The following is an 18,167-nucleotide window of genomic DNA, read 5'->3' as shown; positions in this document are numbered from 1 at the left end:
TGTGTATATTTGTGTTATGTCAGTATTTTATAGTCATGTGTAAGTGTAAGTGTGTAACTACTATTAATATATGCATGATGAGATTGATCTTATTTATCAGGTTACATATATCATATATACTCATGAGCTCATTTATACACAAATTATTTATTTTAATTTTTTTGAGGGGGCTTAAATATTATCAATTATGAAATAGATCTAGTGGTTTTTAATCTAACCTGTAGAATTTGAGAAAATTCATGTTATAATTTCGTTGATTCGGATTGCTTTTGTATGAGAAAAAAAATGAGTTTGTACATTATTTTTTAATTAAATTGAGCTATTTTTATAATTAAGTAATAAGAATGCGTGTTTTTACTATTAACATATTATTTTTATTTTTTTTTGAGAAAAAAAACATATGAAGATCTAAACTGTATCTTAAGAGTTTGTTTTTAGTTTTTGTATTATAATTTTATTTTTATTTTTTTTGGAAAAAATTTAAATTTTAAAGGGTGATAAATTTTATTAACTCTAAGAAAAGAGTTTCTACTACCCTTAATTATGCTGAAAATATATTTATTTATTTATTTATTTGAAAATTTATTTATTTATTTATTTATTGAAAATATATTTATTTGAACAACTTTACTACTGTGAAGAAATTAGTATAATCATGAATTTCCGCTAAGATTTGGACTCCATCAACTCAAATTAAGATTGTTTGTTTGTGAATAATGTTACAAAATTTCTATAATTATTGAAAATACCATGTTGAATTACTACTATTTTAAGTGCAGGAGAAAGAAGAAAAATCAGAAATGGGGAGAGGGAAGATAGAGATAAAGAGGATAGAGAACACGACAAATCGACAGGTGACATTTTGCAAGAGAAGGAATGGATTGTTGAAGAAAGCTTATGAGTTATCTGTTCTCTGTGATGCTGAAATTGCCCTCATCGTCTTCTCTAGCCGCGGCCGAGTTTACGAGTTCTCTAACAACAAGTACACACATACAATCACTCATTTTCTTGCCCTTTTTACTTTGTTTTACAGCTTCTGTTTTGTTGTGTTTGAGAATTGTTACAAAAGATGGGATTATTGGGTTAATTTTAAGTCTTTGGTAATTAGGGTTTAACATGAATTTGATTATTGATAAAGTTCGTAGATATTAATAAAATTTTCTTCCTTTAAATTAGATGAATTTAATAAAGTCAAATAGTCAATATATGGTTTTAATTCTGTTTTTAGTTGGCATTTTTTTTTAATTACGAAAGTTGGTAATTTGAAATTTAAAATGGATATTTATTTATATTTATTTTTTGGGAGAGGAGACAATAATTTGCTCATATTAATCTCTGAAGCTAACAAGGATATGTCTTCATAACTAACAAACTAATTATTTCTTATATTGTCATTCATTTCAAAACTTGTTTAAGCTTTTTAATTGTACAAAAAATAATCATTGTTTTTTTTTTTTTTTTTTTGAGGGGGGAAAATTAATCATTGTTAGTGTTGGATTTGTTAGTTAACGATTAATCGATTAAGGATCTTAATACATATGAATAGCCTACAACAATGTTAAACAACTTAAAAAATACCCTTCAATTTTTTAAGTATTACAATTTGGCTTTTTTCATTATTTATATAATCACTTTACCTAGGTTTGTGTTGATATATCAATCTATTTAGTAAGCTGTTAGCTTAATTTTTTTTTTTTTCTTTTTTTGACAATAGCAATAAGTAAGCTTAAAATAAAGGTTTGATATATTTCACAAAAAAAAAAAAAAAAAAGAGGTTTGATATTCGAATCTATTTCTATCCTATGCTTTAACTCATCCACTTCGCATGGATCGATCAGTTAGTCAATTGGCTAATTAATTAATTGGTTTCTACTTTTACAAGTCATTCTATTTCATGATTTAAATGCTTTGTTTAGTGGAAAATGTTTGTAAAAGATCTAAGCTTCATAAATTAGAAGTAATGAAGAATTGTTTGTAAACATACGTGGAAATATTTAGTAAGGTTGTCCGTCCACTAATTCATAGGTCGGAATTCTAGGACCAAGCTTGACCTTTACTGAGAGTCCGAGACATTATATTTTTTTGGTGTTTAGTGACCCATAAGGGAAGATGATGAGAATCGATATCAAGATCTCATGAAATCAGAAAAGAAGCTCTAACCACTTGTGCTTTTTCTCACTCTCTAACTGGGACATTAGATATGTTTACTTAAGCTTTAGGACAATTAATTAATGATGTTCATAGCTTCAAATTTGAAATGATTTTATATTGATAAAATTGTTTATAGCCTAATCTGTTTAATAATCCGATCCATGTAAATATATCAAGAAATTTTTAGGACTTACTCTTTAGCTTGTGTATTAGAATAATCACGATAATTGTTTGGGCACATAATTTCAAAAGGCATAGGGTAATGTAAAAGTTAATATAGTATTAGATTTTATTATATACTCGTAAAGTTGATCTAATTTAGGAGGTGGGTGGGGGTTGGCATCATAGCACAAAAGATACTAATTGTTAAAGCTGTAATTTTGTTTTGACGGTTAAATTCATTAAAGTCGGCCGGACGCCAGTGTATGAGGTATAACTGCAAGTGTAATGCCAATAACTATAATCAAAAGTTAGAAAGTTTGAACAAATTCATATTGTACGTAATAAACAAAACTATAGAGCCATATAACATGACAATTCAAGTAAAAAGAAATGAACAAAAGTGACAATGCCTAAGTGAAGTGAAGTGAAGTGACAACCAAATTTCACCAAAACAGAATTAACCATATAATATATATTCTTCGTACCAAGTGTTTATTTGATGCAATGATTTTGGGTTTAATCTTTACCTTCTATTTATGTGCTAAGTAGAACTAGCTTGGCTAATTATTCTTCCTGTTCTTTGGGTTTGGTAGACATGCATGCCATATACTTTGCTTCTTTCAGTGAAGCTACAATATTTATTTATTTATTTTTTGACGAAAAAAGCTACAATATTATTACTTCTTTGTTGCTTTGTTTTAAGGTTTTTTCCTTGGATATTTTTCTTTCTTCTTTTAGCTTAACAAATCATAATAATTATTATCACTGTTGCTCCTCACTCTTTGCTTGTTCCCCCCCTCCCCCCCCCCCCCCCCCACCCCCCACTAACTACTCCTTGTCTTTATTGAGGTGATAAACAAATAAATATTACAAAATACCCTTAACCAAAATAATCTTTATTTTGAAATTAACCATTTCCTATATTCCATTTTTTTCATTAAAGATTACCTATCTACCTTATAGGGGTTATAATTTGATTAAGAACCTAATTAACTAAGGAGACACTACTTTTTCTTTAAAACATCTAGAAAAATATATCCTCCAGATTGAAATAAGTATAAAATTAAATAAAGTTGAATAGTTGTTAGTTTAGAGTTTTATCTATTTATTTATTTATTTTTACAAATGAGAAATTCCTTCTTGATTGTAAAATTTCTTTTCAAAGAGTATGGCAGAAAAGTTCCATGAAGCACTTTGTTATCCTATATTCCTAAGGAAAATTTGTCAAAAATAAGCAAACTTTTGCTCGGTCTTTCCAAAATAAGCAAACTTTTTGATTAACCCAGAGTAAGTTGGCCTTTATTGGGTATTTTCTTTAAATAAGTCAGATGACCTACAACCTACCAAATAGGTCACTTTTTTCCTAATTCTAATTAATTTTTTTTCTTATTTTATATTTTGATGATTAATTAAATTGTAATTAAAAAAAAAAAAAAAAAAAAAACCCATCACATACCAGCGCTCCACCCCCATCCCCGTCAGCCACTGCACAAACCACATCCCCCGGAGGTATATAAAAAATTAAGGTTTTTTTGTTTTTTTTTTTTAAATCTTGAAAAAGTGTTTTTTTTTAAAAAAAAAAATTTTACGAAATTTTAAAAATTAATTAAAATAATACATTTTAATTAATTTTTAAAAATTGGCCAACCACACAATGACATGTGGCATAAGCAACCCAAACAACCGGTTACACTTAAAAGAAACCGGTCGTGACTTATTTTGAGAAAATACCCCATAAAGGTCAACTTACTCTGAATTAATCAAAAGGTTTGCTTATTTTGGAAGATCGATCAAAGATTTACTTATTTTTGACAAAATTTCTATTCCTAAAAGACCTTGGGCTTATTTTTAGTTCAATTCAGCTCAACTTAGTTTATTTTTCTACTTTAATTCAGTTTAGCTCAAAAAACAAGGCCTAGTTAAGTTTTATCTGGCCTCTCTCCAATGTACAACCTAGATCTAACAAAACTCTATATCACTATCACATAATATAACTATCATAGTTTAAAGATAAAAAATTGATATTTTAAAAATACGGAGTACATATTAACCTCAATCTAACAAGACTCTACATCGCTATATACATTTGATATCTAAGCAATTAAATGTCGTCGAATTCTACCTACATTGGCTTGTTAATAGTGAGTGAGTAGAAAAATAAATGCATGAGTATGACTAACTTTGGTACATATATATAAATGTGTATGTTTTGATGGCAATTTGTGAGAAATGTAGTTGAGACTTGAGATGTATATATAAAATTTGAACCCTTCATCTAATTTCTTTCCTCTAATTGTTTCATGTCATTCTGAAATCGCGATTAGCATAAGGTCGACAATAGAGAAATACAAGAAGGCAAATTCAGATGGTACAAACACTGTTACAGAGATTAATGCTCAAGTAAGCTTAGTTACCTTAGTTTTTCAGATTTTTTTTTTTTTTTCTACCTGTTTTGAATCATATTTTAGTTTTTGTACGTTTTCGCGATACATGCTTGTTGAGTTTGGACTAATACACAAGAATGTGATAAAATTGAACAACTTTCTTAGATGTCTTGCAAAAATTTATTGTATATGCAAAATAAAAATGAACTAGGTCATGTTCTTAGAAAATAAAAATTAAAAAAAAAAAAATATTACATTTTGTTACTGAAATTGCAAATTTTATGTACTTTGTATTACTGTACAATATTATTATGATCACATAATTGGTATACTTGAGGCTGCAAGATACAATGCAAGCAAGCTAAGTAATCTAAGAAGAAAAAAGAAAAAAAAAAGTCAGGGTGCATTCCTTTTATGTATCGAACTTATTAAACCCGATTAGTCATGATTTGTTTTCACCTTATGTTTACATTTGATTGGACATGTTTAGTCCTAATTAAATTTAATTAGCCTTGAAATTTTTTTTTATAGGTGAACATAATGCACCCTTAGTGTAATCTAATACTAGCTTACGAATTCAAAAACAATTGTTTGTGATGGTTAGGATTCACCTATTAATTAAGACAATTAAAGAGGTGTAATAGGAACAATGGCTCCTCTTATATATTCTTAAACTATTTTTTTAAGGAAAATTTGAAAAATACCACCATCTAAAGTACCAATTTTTACATTACCACCTCAATTTTTTTATTTTATTTTATTTTATTTATTTATTTATTTTTTTTTTTTATATTATACCACCTAGTTTTTTCCAAAACGCTAAAAACTACCACCACGTTTCTGAGTGACGTCATCATGGATCCCACAAACGGCCTTCCTTTCATTTTCGCCCTCTCTCTTCTCTCGATTTCCCTTGTTCTTCCCTCTTTCTATCTCTTCATCTTGCAAAAGATTTCATTTATCTTTTTTTCGCAAATTAGGGTATTTAAATTATGCAATTAAACCTTCAACGAATTGAAATTTCAAAATCAAGGGGTTGAATAAGTGTAATTAGGGTTAGTGAAATCAATTTGGAGGTTTCTCAATTCGGAAAATTAGGGTTAGTGAAATCAATTTGGGGGTTTTCTCAATTCAAAGACAACAACAAATAACTCTAATTTTCCAAATTGAGAAAACCCCCAAATTGAAATCAAATTTGCAAGATTTCGCCCAATTACATGTTATAATTGTCTAGAAATTCATTCAATTAATCATTTCATAAACCCTAATTTTTTGATTTTTGCAAAACCCCCAAATTGATTGCCCAAACCATAATTACACTACTCAATTAAATTTGATGAAGGTTTAATCGTGGAAATTAATACTCTAATTTGCGAAAATGAGATAATTGAAACCAAATTTTCAAGATGAATAGGTAGAAAGAGGGGAGAAGGCAGGAAAATCGACGAGAAAGAGAGGGAAAATGAACACGTGGGCCCCATGATGACATCACCCTAAAAAGTGATAGTACTTTTTAACATTTTGGAAAAAACTAGGTGTTACGATATAATAAAAAAAAAAAAAAAAACCTTAAGGTGGTAATGTAAAAATTGGCTACTTTACATTGTGGTATTTTTCAAAATTTCCTTTTTTAATGAAGAAACAATACATAGGAAATTAGGAAAATAGCCAAGGTTTTTAAAGCTAAGGATTCCGATATTCTACGCTATCTCATAGTTTGTCTTACTTATACTACTTTGAGACACTACTCTTGCCTGATTTTGATTAGTAGTTGGATAATAATCAATTACATGTTTTTTTTGGATAGAATCTCAGTTGAGCTTGTATTTAGTTAGATTTTTTTTAGGTATGGCAAATCCACGAGTATGCATTATTTTGAAGATTTAATATATGTACCATAGATATTAAACACGTTTATAAAGAAACTTGAGATATTTATTGATTTATATAATCCCTCCGTGCCATAATACTTAATCGTTACACTCACCTTTGTACATAATTCGGGTGATAAGCGCTCATAATTAAGGGTGTATGTACTACTCAAAACAATCTATAATTTGTGCATTTAAATTTTCATGATTAATTATAGTAATTGAGAATGTTGGAAAAAACAATTCAAACTATTGAAATGTGTTAATTCTTTTTTGTTGTATGAAGTATTACCAACACGAATCCGCTAAGTTGAGGAACCAAATACAGATGATGCAAAACTCTAACAGGTAATAGGGTTTTAGTTTGTGTGTTGTATTTAGTAATATTTTAGTTTCTTTCTTTTAGGTTGTAGTTTGCTCTTTATCTATGAAATTCTCTTTGTCAAAAAAAAAAAAAAAAAAAAAAACAGATGATGCAAAACTCTAAAAGGTATGATACATCATTTTATTTGCCTATGGTTTGTTGGTATATCAGTCTTTTCTTAGGTAATTTATGTCTTAAGCTGGTGTAGCATGATCGATATGATTATAATTAGTTTACGGAATGATCAGAAACCCGTTGATGACAAACAAGAACAAAAAAATGTGTAACAAACTTTAAAGTTGGAAGAGTTTTGACATGAACAAAGAATTGAAAGAGTTTCAATGCCACAAAATCAGAGCAAATTTGTACTGAACTTTTTTGTAAATAAATGTTTAGTCTCGTTAAAAAACTTATATAATAAAACATGATCTCTATCCAGAATTAATAATCAAGAATCACAACGCGATAGTGAATTTATACCATGCTTCTAATTAATAAATGTTTAGTCTCGTTAAAAAACTTATATAATAAAACATGATCTCTATCCAGAATTAATAATCAAGAATCACAACGCGATAGTGAATTTATACCATGCTTCTAATTATGTTCTGCATTATATGGTTGATTCACTAAAAATATCACTGTTAAACAGAAATCTGATGGGTGAATGCTTGAGTTCCTTGACTGTAAAGGAGTTGAAGCAAGTTGAGAATCGACTTGAAAGAGGCATCTCAAGAATTAGATCAAAAAAGGTGAAACATTTATGCATGATCATGAATTGGATTGAACATTGCATTTATTATTCAGTGTCAAGTTTTGTTAACATTGTTTGCATTACTTTTCTAATACAGCATGAGGCGCTACTTGCTGAAATCGAATTCCGTCAGAAAAGGGTAATGCAGGAGATTACATTACAAGCTATACCATTCAATATGTGCTTAGTAATACATATTTTCCCTACTTATAAACACCTGATTTAATCATATAATCTTGTAGGAGGCAGAGCTTGAGAATGAAAACTCGATTCTACGAGCTAAGGTATGTATGTAATATGGCATGAGACTAATTCTATAATTTCTTTTTCATTTGTATATTAATACGAGTACTAATACTAAGATGTAACATACATGATGGATAAGATGATACTGTCATAGCAGGGTACAATTCAGAATATGATTTTATGTGTATAATCATAATCCGATTATTACATTTACTACGTATATACGTTTGAATTTCAGATAGCTGAAGTTGAGAGGCTCCAACAGCTAAACATGATAGCAAGTGAGACTTTGGATTTTGTTAATCCTTTCGTGCCACGGGATCACTTACTTGCAGAAAACATGCTACAGAATTGTTCTGAATTTGCTAATAATTCTGAGAAGAAGCTGTTTCACCTAAGGTACATATCTTCTCATAAGTAGCTTATTAGAGTTGTGTTGTAATTATATACGCTAATGGTAAGTTTAAAATGTCAATAATACTTAAAGTCTGAAACGTTATTAAAAAGTGTGTATCTAGTTGTAGTACCTCATACGAGTTAGAACTCATAACTTGATACATTAAATTGCTTACCATGTCAAAATAACGCAAAATTTCAGATTTGACAGTAGTAATTTCTGATGCAGGTGAATCAAAAAAATGCAGGCAGCTCAGAACTAGTTCAGACAAAAAATGGAACTTGAAGCTTCTGGCTAGACGTTCAAGGTGTTTGTTGTAGAAACAAGGATTGCTCTATCTTTAATTTCTTACTTATAGGTCCTAAAATAAGAGTTAAGATATAACTTTCTCGTTTAAATTAGCAAACACGATTGATAATTACTGTACCTGTTTATTTAAAGGTCCTGACAATTGTTACCTCTTGTTTTCTAGAATAATAGCCAGGTTATATGTACAATGATCAGCCACCAACATAAAGCTGATATTACAATCTTTACAGAGAATACAGACTCAATTAAGCTGTTCATTACTTTCGGCACTCCTCGGTGCCGTAAATCTGGCTCACATTGTACTAATACATAACATTAACAACAAAACCACAGATATGTAATAAATTAGTCATTTCCAGATGTATTTGTGGTAAGGTATTTGAACTCACTATATTCTTGTCATTAGATCACAAGATTCTGCAAAATCATTTAAAAGCAGAAATCCAAACAGAAAATTTAAAATAAAGAGTCAAGAAAAAAGATTTCTAAAACAAAATCCTATGCGGAATGTAGCAGCAACTATGGAGCGAGTATGAACCAGTAGACCAACAAACTACACGACTACCTAGGATTAAGCACACCATTGAATCACTTAAAGCATTTGGCGTCAAGAAGAGCTTCTCCCTCAAAAGGCTCACAATCTTCAATCATTTGACTAACACGTTCCTTCTGAGCCTCATCACTGATGTCAACCTTTGTCCACTCGTAGAGTTCCATGTCGTAGCACTCATCAAGCACAAATTTAGGTATCTCTGGTCCACGGAAGAGCCACAAACCCTTGATCTTGTATGGGGGCTCTGATCCAATCAGCAGCATCTTTCCAAATGCATACTTGCGAGCAAGATCCATTCTTTGCAAGAACCCACTAACCTTGTTCATGGTTACAAAAGAGACAGTGTTCTCATCATTGTACTTGTAGTCACAGAACCACAGAGAGTAGCCCTCTGTATCATACATATCCCAAAATCCTGCAAAAACACAGAGATAAGTATGAGAAAGTTATCGTGCATGACAGCATTACACACTAACAGAAGTAATTGATGAAACATGCGTTCAGCAGTGTTCCAAAATACAGTACACATTAATCCACATAACAAATTTCAAAGGATAATCCATATACAATTGCCAGTGTATAATCCAAAAAAAAAAAAAACGAACAACCCAAGACAATCAACTACAGTAAAACTCCCAACATTGGTTTAAAGTCAACAAACAAGGCCAGCTATTCAGACTTCAATTACAATTTTCAAGAAATCCGTCCTTGACCCAGGAAACAAGAATAAGAGAGAAGGAGGCAAAACAGCAAATTAAGGCTCGAATCAGTTTATGATGATAACTAAGGCAGCCATTCAGGGGGTGAAGGCAAAGGCAAGTTCATAACAATAGACGAGAATGCTTAAATAAATTGACAGCTTAAAACGAGAAACTGTGAAGCAGGAACAAGGTATAGATTCTATAGAATGAATGACAGAATAAAGCAAAGGGAAATAGGGATCATCTGACACAAGTCCTTTAGTATTATGGCTACCACCTAGGGCACCTAGTCCATTCAAAGCTAAGATACGGAGGTAATCAACACAAAAACGATACCTTTAATTGCAACTTCACGGAAATTGGATTTGGTGTTGGAGTAGAGCCTCTTCCACTCATCCAGTACCATCTTACTAGGAGGCAGAAGATCAAGTGGATTCTTTGCCTTTGGCTTGGGTGCCTCTTCCTCTTCCGCTGCAGGTGCCTCAACCTTCTTGGGTGCCTCTTTCTTTTGCTCCTCCTTGGCCTTGGGCTTAGCAGGCTGTGCTTGAGCTGGCTTCTTTGCTACGGCTGGAACAGAATCTGTTTGTTTTATATCACCCAACACCTTCTTAAAGTTTGGCTGATTAACCATAGTCCAGACATATCTTTCGACATGAGGGAATTCTGAAGTAAAGCTCTTGGTCATGATTAGCTGGAATCCATAAATCAAATTACAGGTCATGACAATATCAGCCAGGGTAACACTGTCTCCAACAAGAAAAGTGTTGGAAGCAAGATGTTTGCTCAACGCTTCAAGGGACCTCTTCAATGCAGCAATAGTAGCTTCCTCAACCTTCAAAATAACAGAAGAGCTGCATTCACTAATGCGTCTATAAATATATCTATTTATCTAGACCTCATTTAAAAAAATACAATTATGTCAACGAACCGGAGGAAGATGTACACCGAAACCAAGTCTAGGATACAACCAGCGAGCAATGTTTGCATCAATCTCAGTGGATGAAAAGTCAATCCACTGCTCAATGTGGGCCTAACAAACAAAATATATACATAATCAAATGACCATATAATATCCATGCTAAGTAGCACCACAATTGCATTTGGAAAATAAATAAACCAAATTGTAAAGTTCAATCTTACATATTCAATTAGCGAAGAGCCAAAGAGAGGATTATCAGCCTTCAGCTTTGTCACTGCAAAACACGACTTTAATTAATAAAAAAGTACAGCTAGATGAGATAAAGATCATATCAAGAGAGAGCTAGTACAAACTCACCGTATCTAGCTATGGCATTACTCTCAAATACGGGACCCTCGGGAGTTTCCAGAACTGGAACCTGAAAACAGGCAATTCTTACTTCAAAACTTATACGAAACATTTCAAAGAAAAGAAAAATAATACCCTTTAAGATTGATAGGCTACCTTGCCGATGGGGTTCATTTTAAGAAACTCAGGCGATTTGTTGGTAACACCCATCTGAAAATCTTTGTCCACATTGACTTCCACACCACTGTATTCTGCAGCAATAAGAGCCTTGTAGGCATTCTTATTAGGAAGGAATGTATGCAAGACCTGAAAATAAGTAGAAAAAGCTTCAATGTCTAAAAAGTAAAAACAATCTAACATGTACAACCAAATGCCAATGCATTGGTGGTATAAATCATACGCGATAAATGGAAAATGTGAAATCGCCGATATTAATGATTAGGAACACAAATATTGACAAACTTATTACTAGTATCACCTACATAGACAAAAATTGCACATCAAGTGGGTCAACAAATATATACCCTCTTAGCATGGCATTATCGTACTAAAATCAACTATTGTCAGTATCGAATTTAATGAAAACTTGTTGATTTTATTACGAAAAATTATGTTATGCTATGGGCATGATTTTTAACTTATTTACATAATTTTTACTAGATTTGCAATCCAAGTTTATCACGGCGATACACTTGAATTTCCTCACTTATCAGTGCATAGTAGAGATCAGCATTTAAGCAACTGAACAAAAACAACACCCCATGAAAAGTTGCAAATGATAATACAGAAATCTCAATGAAAAATTTAATAAATTGATAGAAAAATGCAATGCAATAACAAGCAAATTTAGAGGTTAATCTCCTTAAATTAGGTGCAATCAACAAAATCAAGCAATGCCAAGTTCGAAAAGGTCAGGAAAATCACAAAAAAATAAAATAAAATAAAATAAAAGAACCCTCAAATCATTCAAATGTAAACCTGAAACATCGTTTTCATCGCATATTTAAATACATTGAAATCAATAAATCATCAACATCACTATTAGTATATAATCAGTAACATCAAACCAACACTTCAAAACAAAATCCACAGAAAATCAGACAAAATTCAAGATGATTTGTAACTGAACTCATAAAAACTCAACATTTGCAGATCCAAAATCAAATCGAAAAGCAGCCAATAAATAATACTAAAAAGATCATGATGAAGCGAAATTAATTATTTTCGGCGATTAAATTCATTATTTTGGACAATCAAAAGCGGAATTTTTTTTTTTTTTGTATAAAAAAAAAAATCTTACCAGAGCCATGATGTTAGACTGAATTGAAACGAAGTTCTAAATCAAAGAGAAAACAGAGTGACTGTAAAAACTTCTTTTTGTGTTATATAGAAGGTAATTCTCCCTCCGTTTTAAATAATTGCTCTATTTCTTCACGCGCGAAGTTTTAGGAGAAAGTAATAAAAAAAAATAGAGGTAGTGGGCCAGTGGGGTAGGTGGAAGAATAAAAAATTATAAAAAAAAAAAAAAAAAAAAAAAGTAGTGGAGAGAATTGGTACAGAGAGAATATGAAATTAATAAAATATGATCATGGTGGGTCCACTAAGTCAGAGAAATTAATTTAATATTGTAAAAGCTTTCTAAGTAAGAAAATAGAGCAAGTTCTTAAAAACGGATGGAGTAGTATTTTTGTGTTCCACTAAAAGTACCTGATCCTAAACAAATTTTTATACTTCCTCTGTTTTTTTTATACTTGCAACACACCTTTTATCACGTTTTTCGATGAAGTGATTAAACTAGGTAAACGAATGAATTAAGCTATGAAATTTAAACCGTAACAACTTATCCCTTTCTTCTTATAGGTGGTAAAATTTTGTAAATTAATTTATCCATTTACTTAGTCTAATATCTTCCTTAAAATGCGTGCCGAATGGGTGTGTTGCAACTAAATAAAAACGGATGAAGTATATGGCTAGTCACATCGTGTGGCCCGGGTTACTTGGGTTATTCGGTTAGGGGTTACTCGAGGGGTTTGGTTAGGGGTTATTCGATCAGGAATAACTTAATCAGGGGTTATTCGAGGGGTTAATCAGTTAGGACTTAAAGTTACTTGAGGGGTTACCCAGTCGGTCAGGAGTAACTCGAATAACTCCGGCCACACAACGGAAAAATCCCCCATCAACCATCGCATTTTAAAATTCCCATGGTTAAGCTAAATAAATAAGTAATTTAACCGTCTCCCCTTCTTCAAATAGGTGGGTTATATAGGCAATTTACTTAAATTCATCGGTTTTTTCACCATCTACCCCTGAGTTTTTTGTTTATTCACCATATACCCATAAAGTTTTTCAAATTCACCGTATTCCCTTGAATTGTTACAAATATTCACTATATACCCCGATTGAAAACAAGATGAGTGGAATTTGATTAATTATACATCGAAACCACCTTAAATCTCTCATTCCATCCCTGAAACCACTCCTCTCCTTTGTCCAATTCCTGAAACCACTCTAAATCTCCGTAACCATATCTGTATGATTGATTTTGAGGATAAGAAAAGAAAATTTGGGGTAGTTTTGGGGATGGAAAAAAGAAATGTGGGTGATTTCGAAGGTAATGGAATGTATTTAGGGTGGTTTCAGGTCATAATTAACTTAATGATTGATAAAGTTAACAATCAATAGTCATCAAGGGTATATGGTACATTTTTGTAAAAACTCGGGGGTATATGATGAATTTTAAAAAGTTCACGGGTATATGATGAATAAACAAAATACTCATGGGTATATGGTGAAAAATCCAATAACGCCCTGTTCATTTAAACTAATGTTTCGATTTGCGTGTCGAAATAAAGCTAAACTTTTAGCCAGGTCACGAGGCAGCGACACTTGATGTTCTAACTTTTCGCCAAGTGTCGCGACAAGTTGGATATGTTTAAATAGGCTTCATAAGATAAAAAAGTTAATTTAGAATTCTATTATATTTGGATAGAATTTTAGTATAAAATTGTTAGTTGAGAGTTTTATTTTCGATAAAATACTAATATTTCAGATGTACAAATTGAATTATAATTTTATTCAAAAAAATTATTAGATTATAATTCTCAAAAATTATCATCAAAATTTATTTTTTATATCATAATATTTTTGAGCGAAAGAAGTAGTTTAAAGCGTAAAACATCCATTAATAATATATACTAATCAATTAAAATAATATACTTCACAATCTAATAGAATTTTATTAATATGTACACCTGCCAATTGGGGTCGGGTCATGAGTCATCTCGGATTAGATCACTTCAAGTTACGAGTGAAGAAATGTTCAACCCTTGCCCAAAGTTTTGGGTTCGGGTCAACCCAACAGGCTTTGAACACTTATTTAATTTAATTTATTTTTTGTTAATTTTTTATTTTTGAAATGTATTTAATCGAACATTTCCAACAACATTATTAGTAGTATTAATCATTACATGTCTACTAGATAGCAAATCGTCACAAAAGCACATCAATTCCTAACTAATTTTGTATCAATGATATATTTTAAAATTTGACATATAGATTAAAAATTTATCTTAAAATTTAATAAATAACACTTGGCGTTCCAACTTTTCGCCAAGTGTCGCGCCACGTTGGATAGATTTAGATAGAGTCATAGGATTAAAAATAAAATAAAAAAAGGTTTAGAAATCTATTTTCAATCAAATTTAGATAGACTTTTAGGATAAAATATTTAGTTTAGAGTTTTATTTTCAATAAGATACCAATATTTTAGATGTCACGAGACAGTGACACTTGGCATTCCAACTTTTTCCCAAATATCGTGTCACGTTGGATATATTTAGATAGACTTCATAGGATTAAAAAAAAGTTAGTCTAGAAATCTCTTTTCAATCAAATATGGATATAATTTTAGGATAAAATTGTTTGTTTAGAGTTTTATTTTCAATAAAATACCAATATTTTGGATGTATATATTGAATTATAATTATATTAAAAAAAATTAGATTATAATTCTAAAAAATTATCATATAAATTTATTTTTTATATCATACTTCGTAATATTTTTTGGAGTGAAAGAAATAGTTCAAAACGTATAACATCCATTTATATATATATATACACACACACACACACACTAATCGGTTAAAATAATATACTTTACAATCTTATATAATTTTATTACTATGTAGACCTATCAATCAGGGTCGGGTCATGAGTCATCTCGGATCGGGTCACTTCAGGTTACAGGCCAAGAATTGTTCAACTCTTGCCCAAAGTTTTGGGTTCGGGTAAACCCAACGAGTTTTGAATATTTTTTTTTATTTAATTTAATTTTTGCTAATTTTTTAATTTATTTTTTTTATGTATTTAATCAAACATTTTTGTTTTTCACCAATATTATTATTAGTCATTACATGCCTACTAGATAACAAATTGTCGCAAAAGCACATCAATTGTATCAATGATATATTTTAAAATTTGACATATATATATTAAAAATTTATTTTAAAATTTAATAAACAATACGGGCATCGCATGGGTACTAAACTAGTGTATATATAACGAGGAGTTTTTCCCAATAGTGAGCCAATAGGGATTTTGATTTTTTAAAAAAATATTAGATTGCCATGTAGGATTAGTATGTTATAGAGTTACGTACAGGATTATGCTATGAAAGATTGTTATTTTAAAGCACCCCATAAGATTAAAATTTTAAATTTTTTAAAAATAAAATACTATTTTTAAATTAAAATTTTAACCTAAATTTATTTTATTGCATATATATATAAAAAAATACTATTAAACTTTATATAAAAAAAAATTCACGTTCAATTGATATTTAAAAAAAATTGGATTAGATAAAAAAAAATAATGAAAATATGACAAGTGATTATAATAAAATATTTAATTGATTTCATCTCATGATTTTTAAATATATAACGAATGAAAGAAAATTCACAATTTATTTTAAAATAAATAAAATAGAAATATTAAATGATAATACAATATACTACGTACAACGAATAAATAGAGTAATATTCCTCGCCTCGCTAAAAACACGTCCCGACTCTCTCCTCTCTCCAAAACCCTAGCCTCCATTGTTGAATTTTGAAGGGACTTTCATCGGTTTTAACTGGTGGAAAGCCCTAATTTTTGTTTTTTTTTAAGTTTTTTTAGGTTTATAATAATGCTTCCTCCTTTTATGAGGAACTTTTCTCCCTCTGAAGAAAGGGAGACTGATTTCCTTCGAAAGACAAGGGTTATTCCACCTCCTTCGAAAGACAAGGTTTATCTCCTCTTTTCGGGGGAGGAATTTCTTAGTTTTGAATCCATGATATTAGATTTAATGAATTGTCGTGAAATTATTTTGTTGGTGAAAAAGTTATCAAGTTTTCGAATACAGATAGATGAATCAGAAGGAAAACATCCTAATGACTACAAAGGATCTTTAGATTGTCTCTCCAACAAGGCTATATTTTCCAGCGATATAAGCGGGAGATGCTCTACAGTACAAGATCTATTCGACGATTGTAGTTTTTATGAAGGAAAATTTTATTTGATTCAATATCTTATGTATTTGTTAACGTCGAATCTCTATTTTAGATGTCGTATGACTTTTAATTAATGAAATATTTTTGTTAAAAAAAATGTAATATTCCTCAAAAAAAAAAATAATAAAAAAAGTAACAAATTTTATCTCAAACATATGAAAAAAATATAAGTTGTAATAAAAATACAAACAAATCGTGTATCGCATGGGATTCATCTAGTTATTTTTGAAAAGTTAAAACCTGATTCTAACATTTTTATGTTGATGGAGGAAATTCTTGTTCATCAGACTGATTTGCGAAATCAGTTAATCAGGGGGCAAAAATGTCTTTTTCCTGGTAAAGTTGGGGGCAATATGGTCGCATCGATTGTTAGAGGGGAAAACGGATGAATGACATGGCAGACGCTTCCAGTTGACATGGAAGACGTTAACTGTATGTGAAATGCACACCACTTTATCAAATTATAGCAATTGCAGATCCCATTAGCACGGTTACAAACCGGGTACAGCTAATATTAATAAAGTTCACACAGCTCTAAAATTTATCACAAAAAAGTACAATTAAAGGAGAAGAGCAAGAAATTAACTTACAGAGATGGGCAATGGAATGTCGATAGATTTTGAGCTAACTGAGCGATCTACCACATCTACTCTAGATTTTAAGGTCAATCGTTGTTAGCATGTTCCATGTCAGCAGCGGTACAAATCAATAAAAATATGCTGACTTTTGCTCAAGAGGGCCCACAGAAGCAGCTGATTAACATCAATTGGTTAATCAGGCTGATCAACCGGGTCGGCCTCTATGTTGATGACAACCAACCTTAACTTTCCAACGTAGATTGGGTTGTTCCGAAGTTGACTCACCATTCGCAGATCACGTCCAAATTTTTTTTTTATTCCTAATTCCCATCCCGTTTCTTCTATTTTCCCCCTTTCCCTATTACATAGTACATAGTATGACTCCTCTCATCTTCAATCTTCTCTACCATGGCACCACGGCCCATGAAGTCTTCTATTGCAACAGGATGGTGAGTCACACCCTCATTATCTCAAATCCTTGAATGGAACCATGATTACTACATAATTTAATTCACCAAATCAACTCATTATCACAATTTAAAAAAAGGGGGGGACCCTAATCTTTTGAAAACCTACAATTTAATAAAGTATGCACAAATTCCACAAGAATTTATAAAAAGGGGTGTGTTTTATTGACCTGATTTTCACTTATTTGAAATAGTCTGAATTAACTTAACTTTAAAAAAAAAATAATAAAAAAAAAAAAACCTCCTTAACTTATCTGAACTTATCTAAACATATTAAAATTTATTTTAGTTGTAATTTGAACTCGGACAACCCTTATCATCTGAACTTATTTTTCCTCAACGAAACTTATTTTTCCTCAAATAAGTGAAAATAAGGTGAACAAATTGAAATTTGGTTGGGAAAGAGTTCTATTG

General features: G+C 30.7%; 2 protein-coding genes across 2 annotated transcripts; one reads left to right on the top strand and one right to left on the bottom strand.

The window, feature by feature from the left end:
• Window positions 1-789: 789 nt before the first annotated feature.
• Window positions 790-8,649, top strand: LOC145584062 (agamous-like MADS-box protein AGL11). The gene is made up of 8 exons (XM_081640999.1): window positions 790-982; window positions 4,638-4,713; window positions 6,855-6,916; window positions 7,585-7,684; window positions 7,784-7,825; window positions 7,929-7,970; window positions 8,171-8,331; window positions 8,577-8,649. The coding sequence occupies exons 1-8, from the start codon at window positions 801-803 to the stop codon at window positions 8,647-8,649; spliced, it is 738 nt and encodes a 245-aa protein (XP_081497125.1). The 5' UTR covers window positions 790-800.
• A 365-nt stretch (window positions 8,650-9,014) lies between these two features.
• On the bottom strand, window positions 9,015-12,518 carry LOC145585101 (elongation factor 1-gamma 1-like). Its single transcript, XM_081641840.1, has 7 exons — window positions 12,460-12,518; window positions 11,316-11,465; window positions 11,169-11,229; window positions 11,033-11,085; window positions 10,821-10,922; window positions 10,229-10,724; window positions 9,015-9,606 (listed from the first exon to the last, which is right to left on the bottom strand). The coding sequence occupies exons 1-7, from the start codon at window positions 12,466-12,468 to the stop codon at window positions 9,227-9,229; spliced, it is 1,251 nt and encodes a 416-aa protein (XP_081497966.1). The 5' UTR covers window positions 12,469-12,518; the 3' UTR covers window positions 9,015-9,226.
• Window positions 12,519-18,167: the final 5,649 nt, after the last annotated feature.

Source organism: Chenopodium album, chromosome 16 (genome assembly GCF_948465745.1).
Source record: "Chenopodium album chromosome 16, dcCheAlbu1.1, whole genome shotgun sequence".
Classification (NCBI taxonomy): Eukaryota; Viridiplantae; Streptophyta; class Magnoliopsida; order Caryophyllales; family Amaranthaceae; genus Chenopodium; species Chenopodium album.
This window is presented reverse-complemented; position numbering and strand designations above follow the sequence as displayed.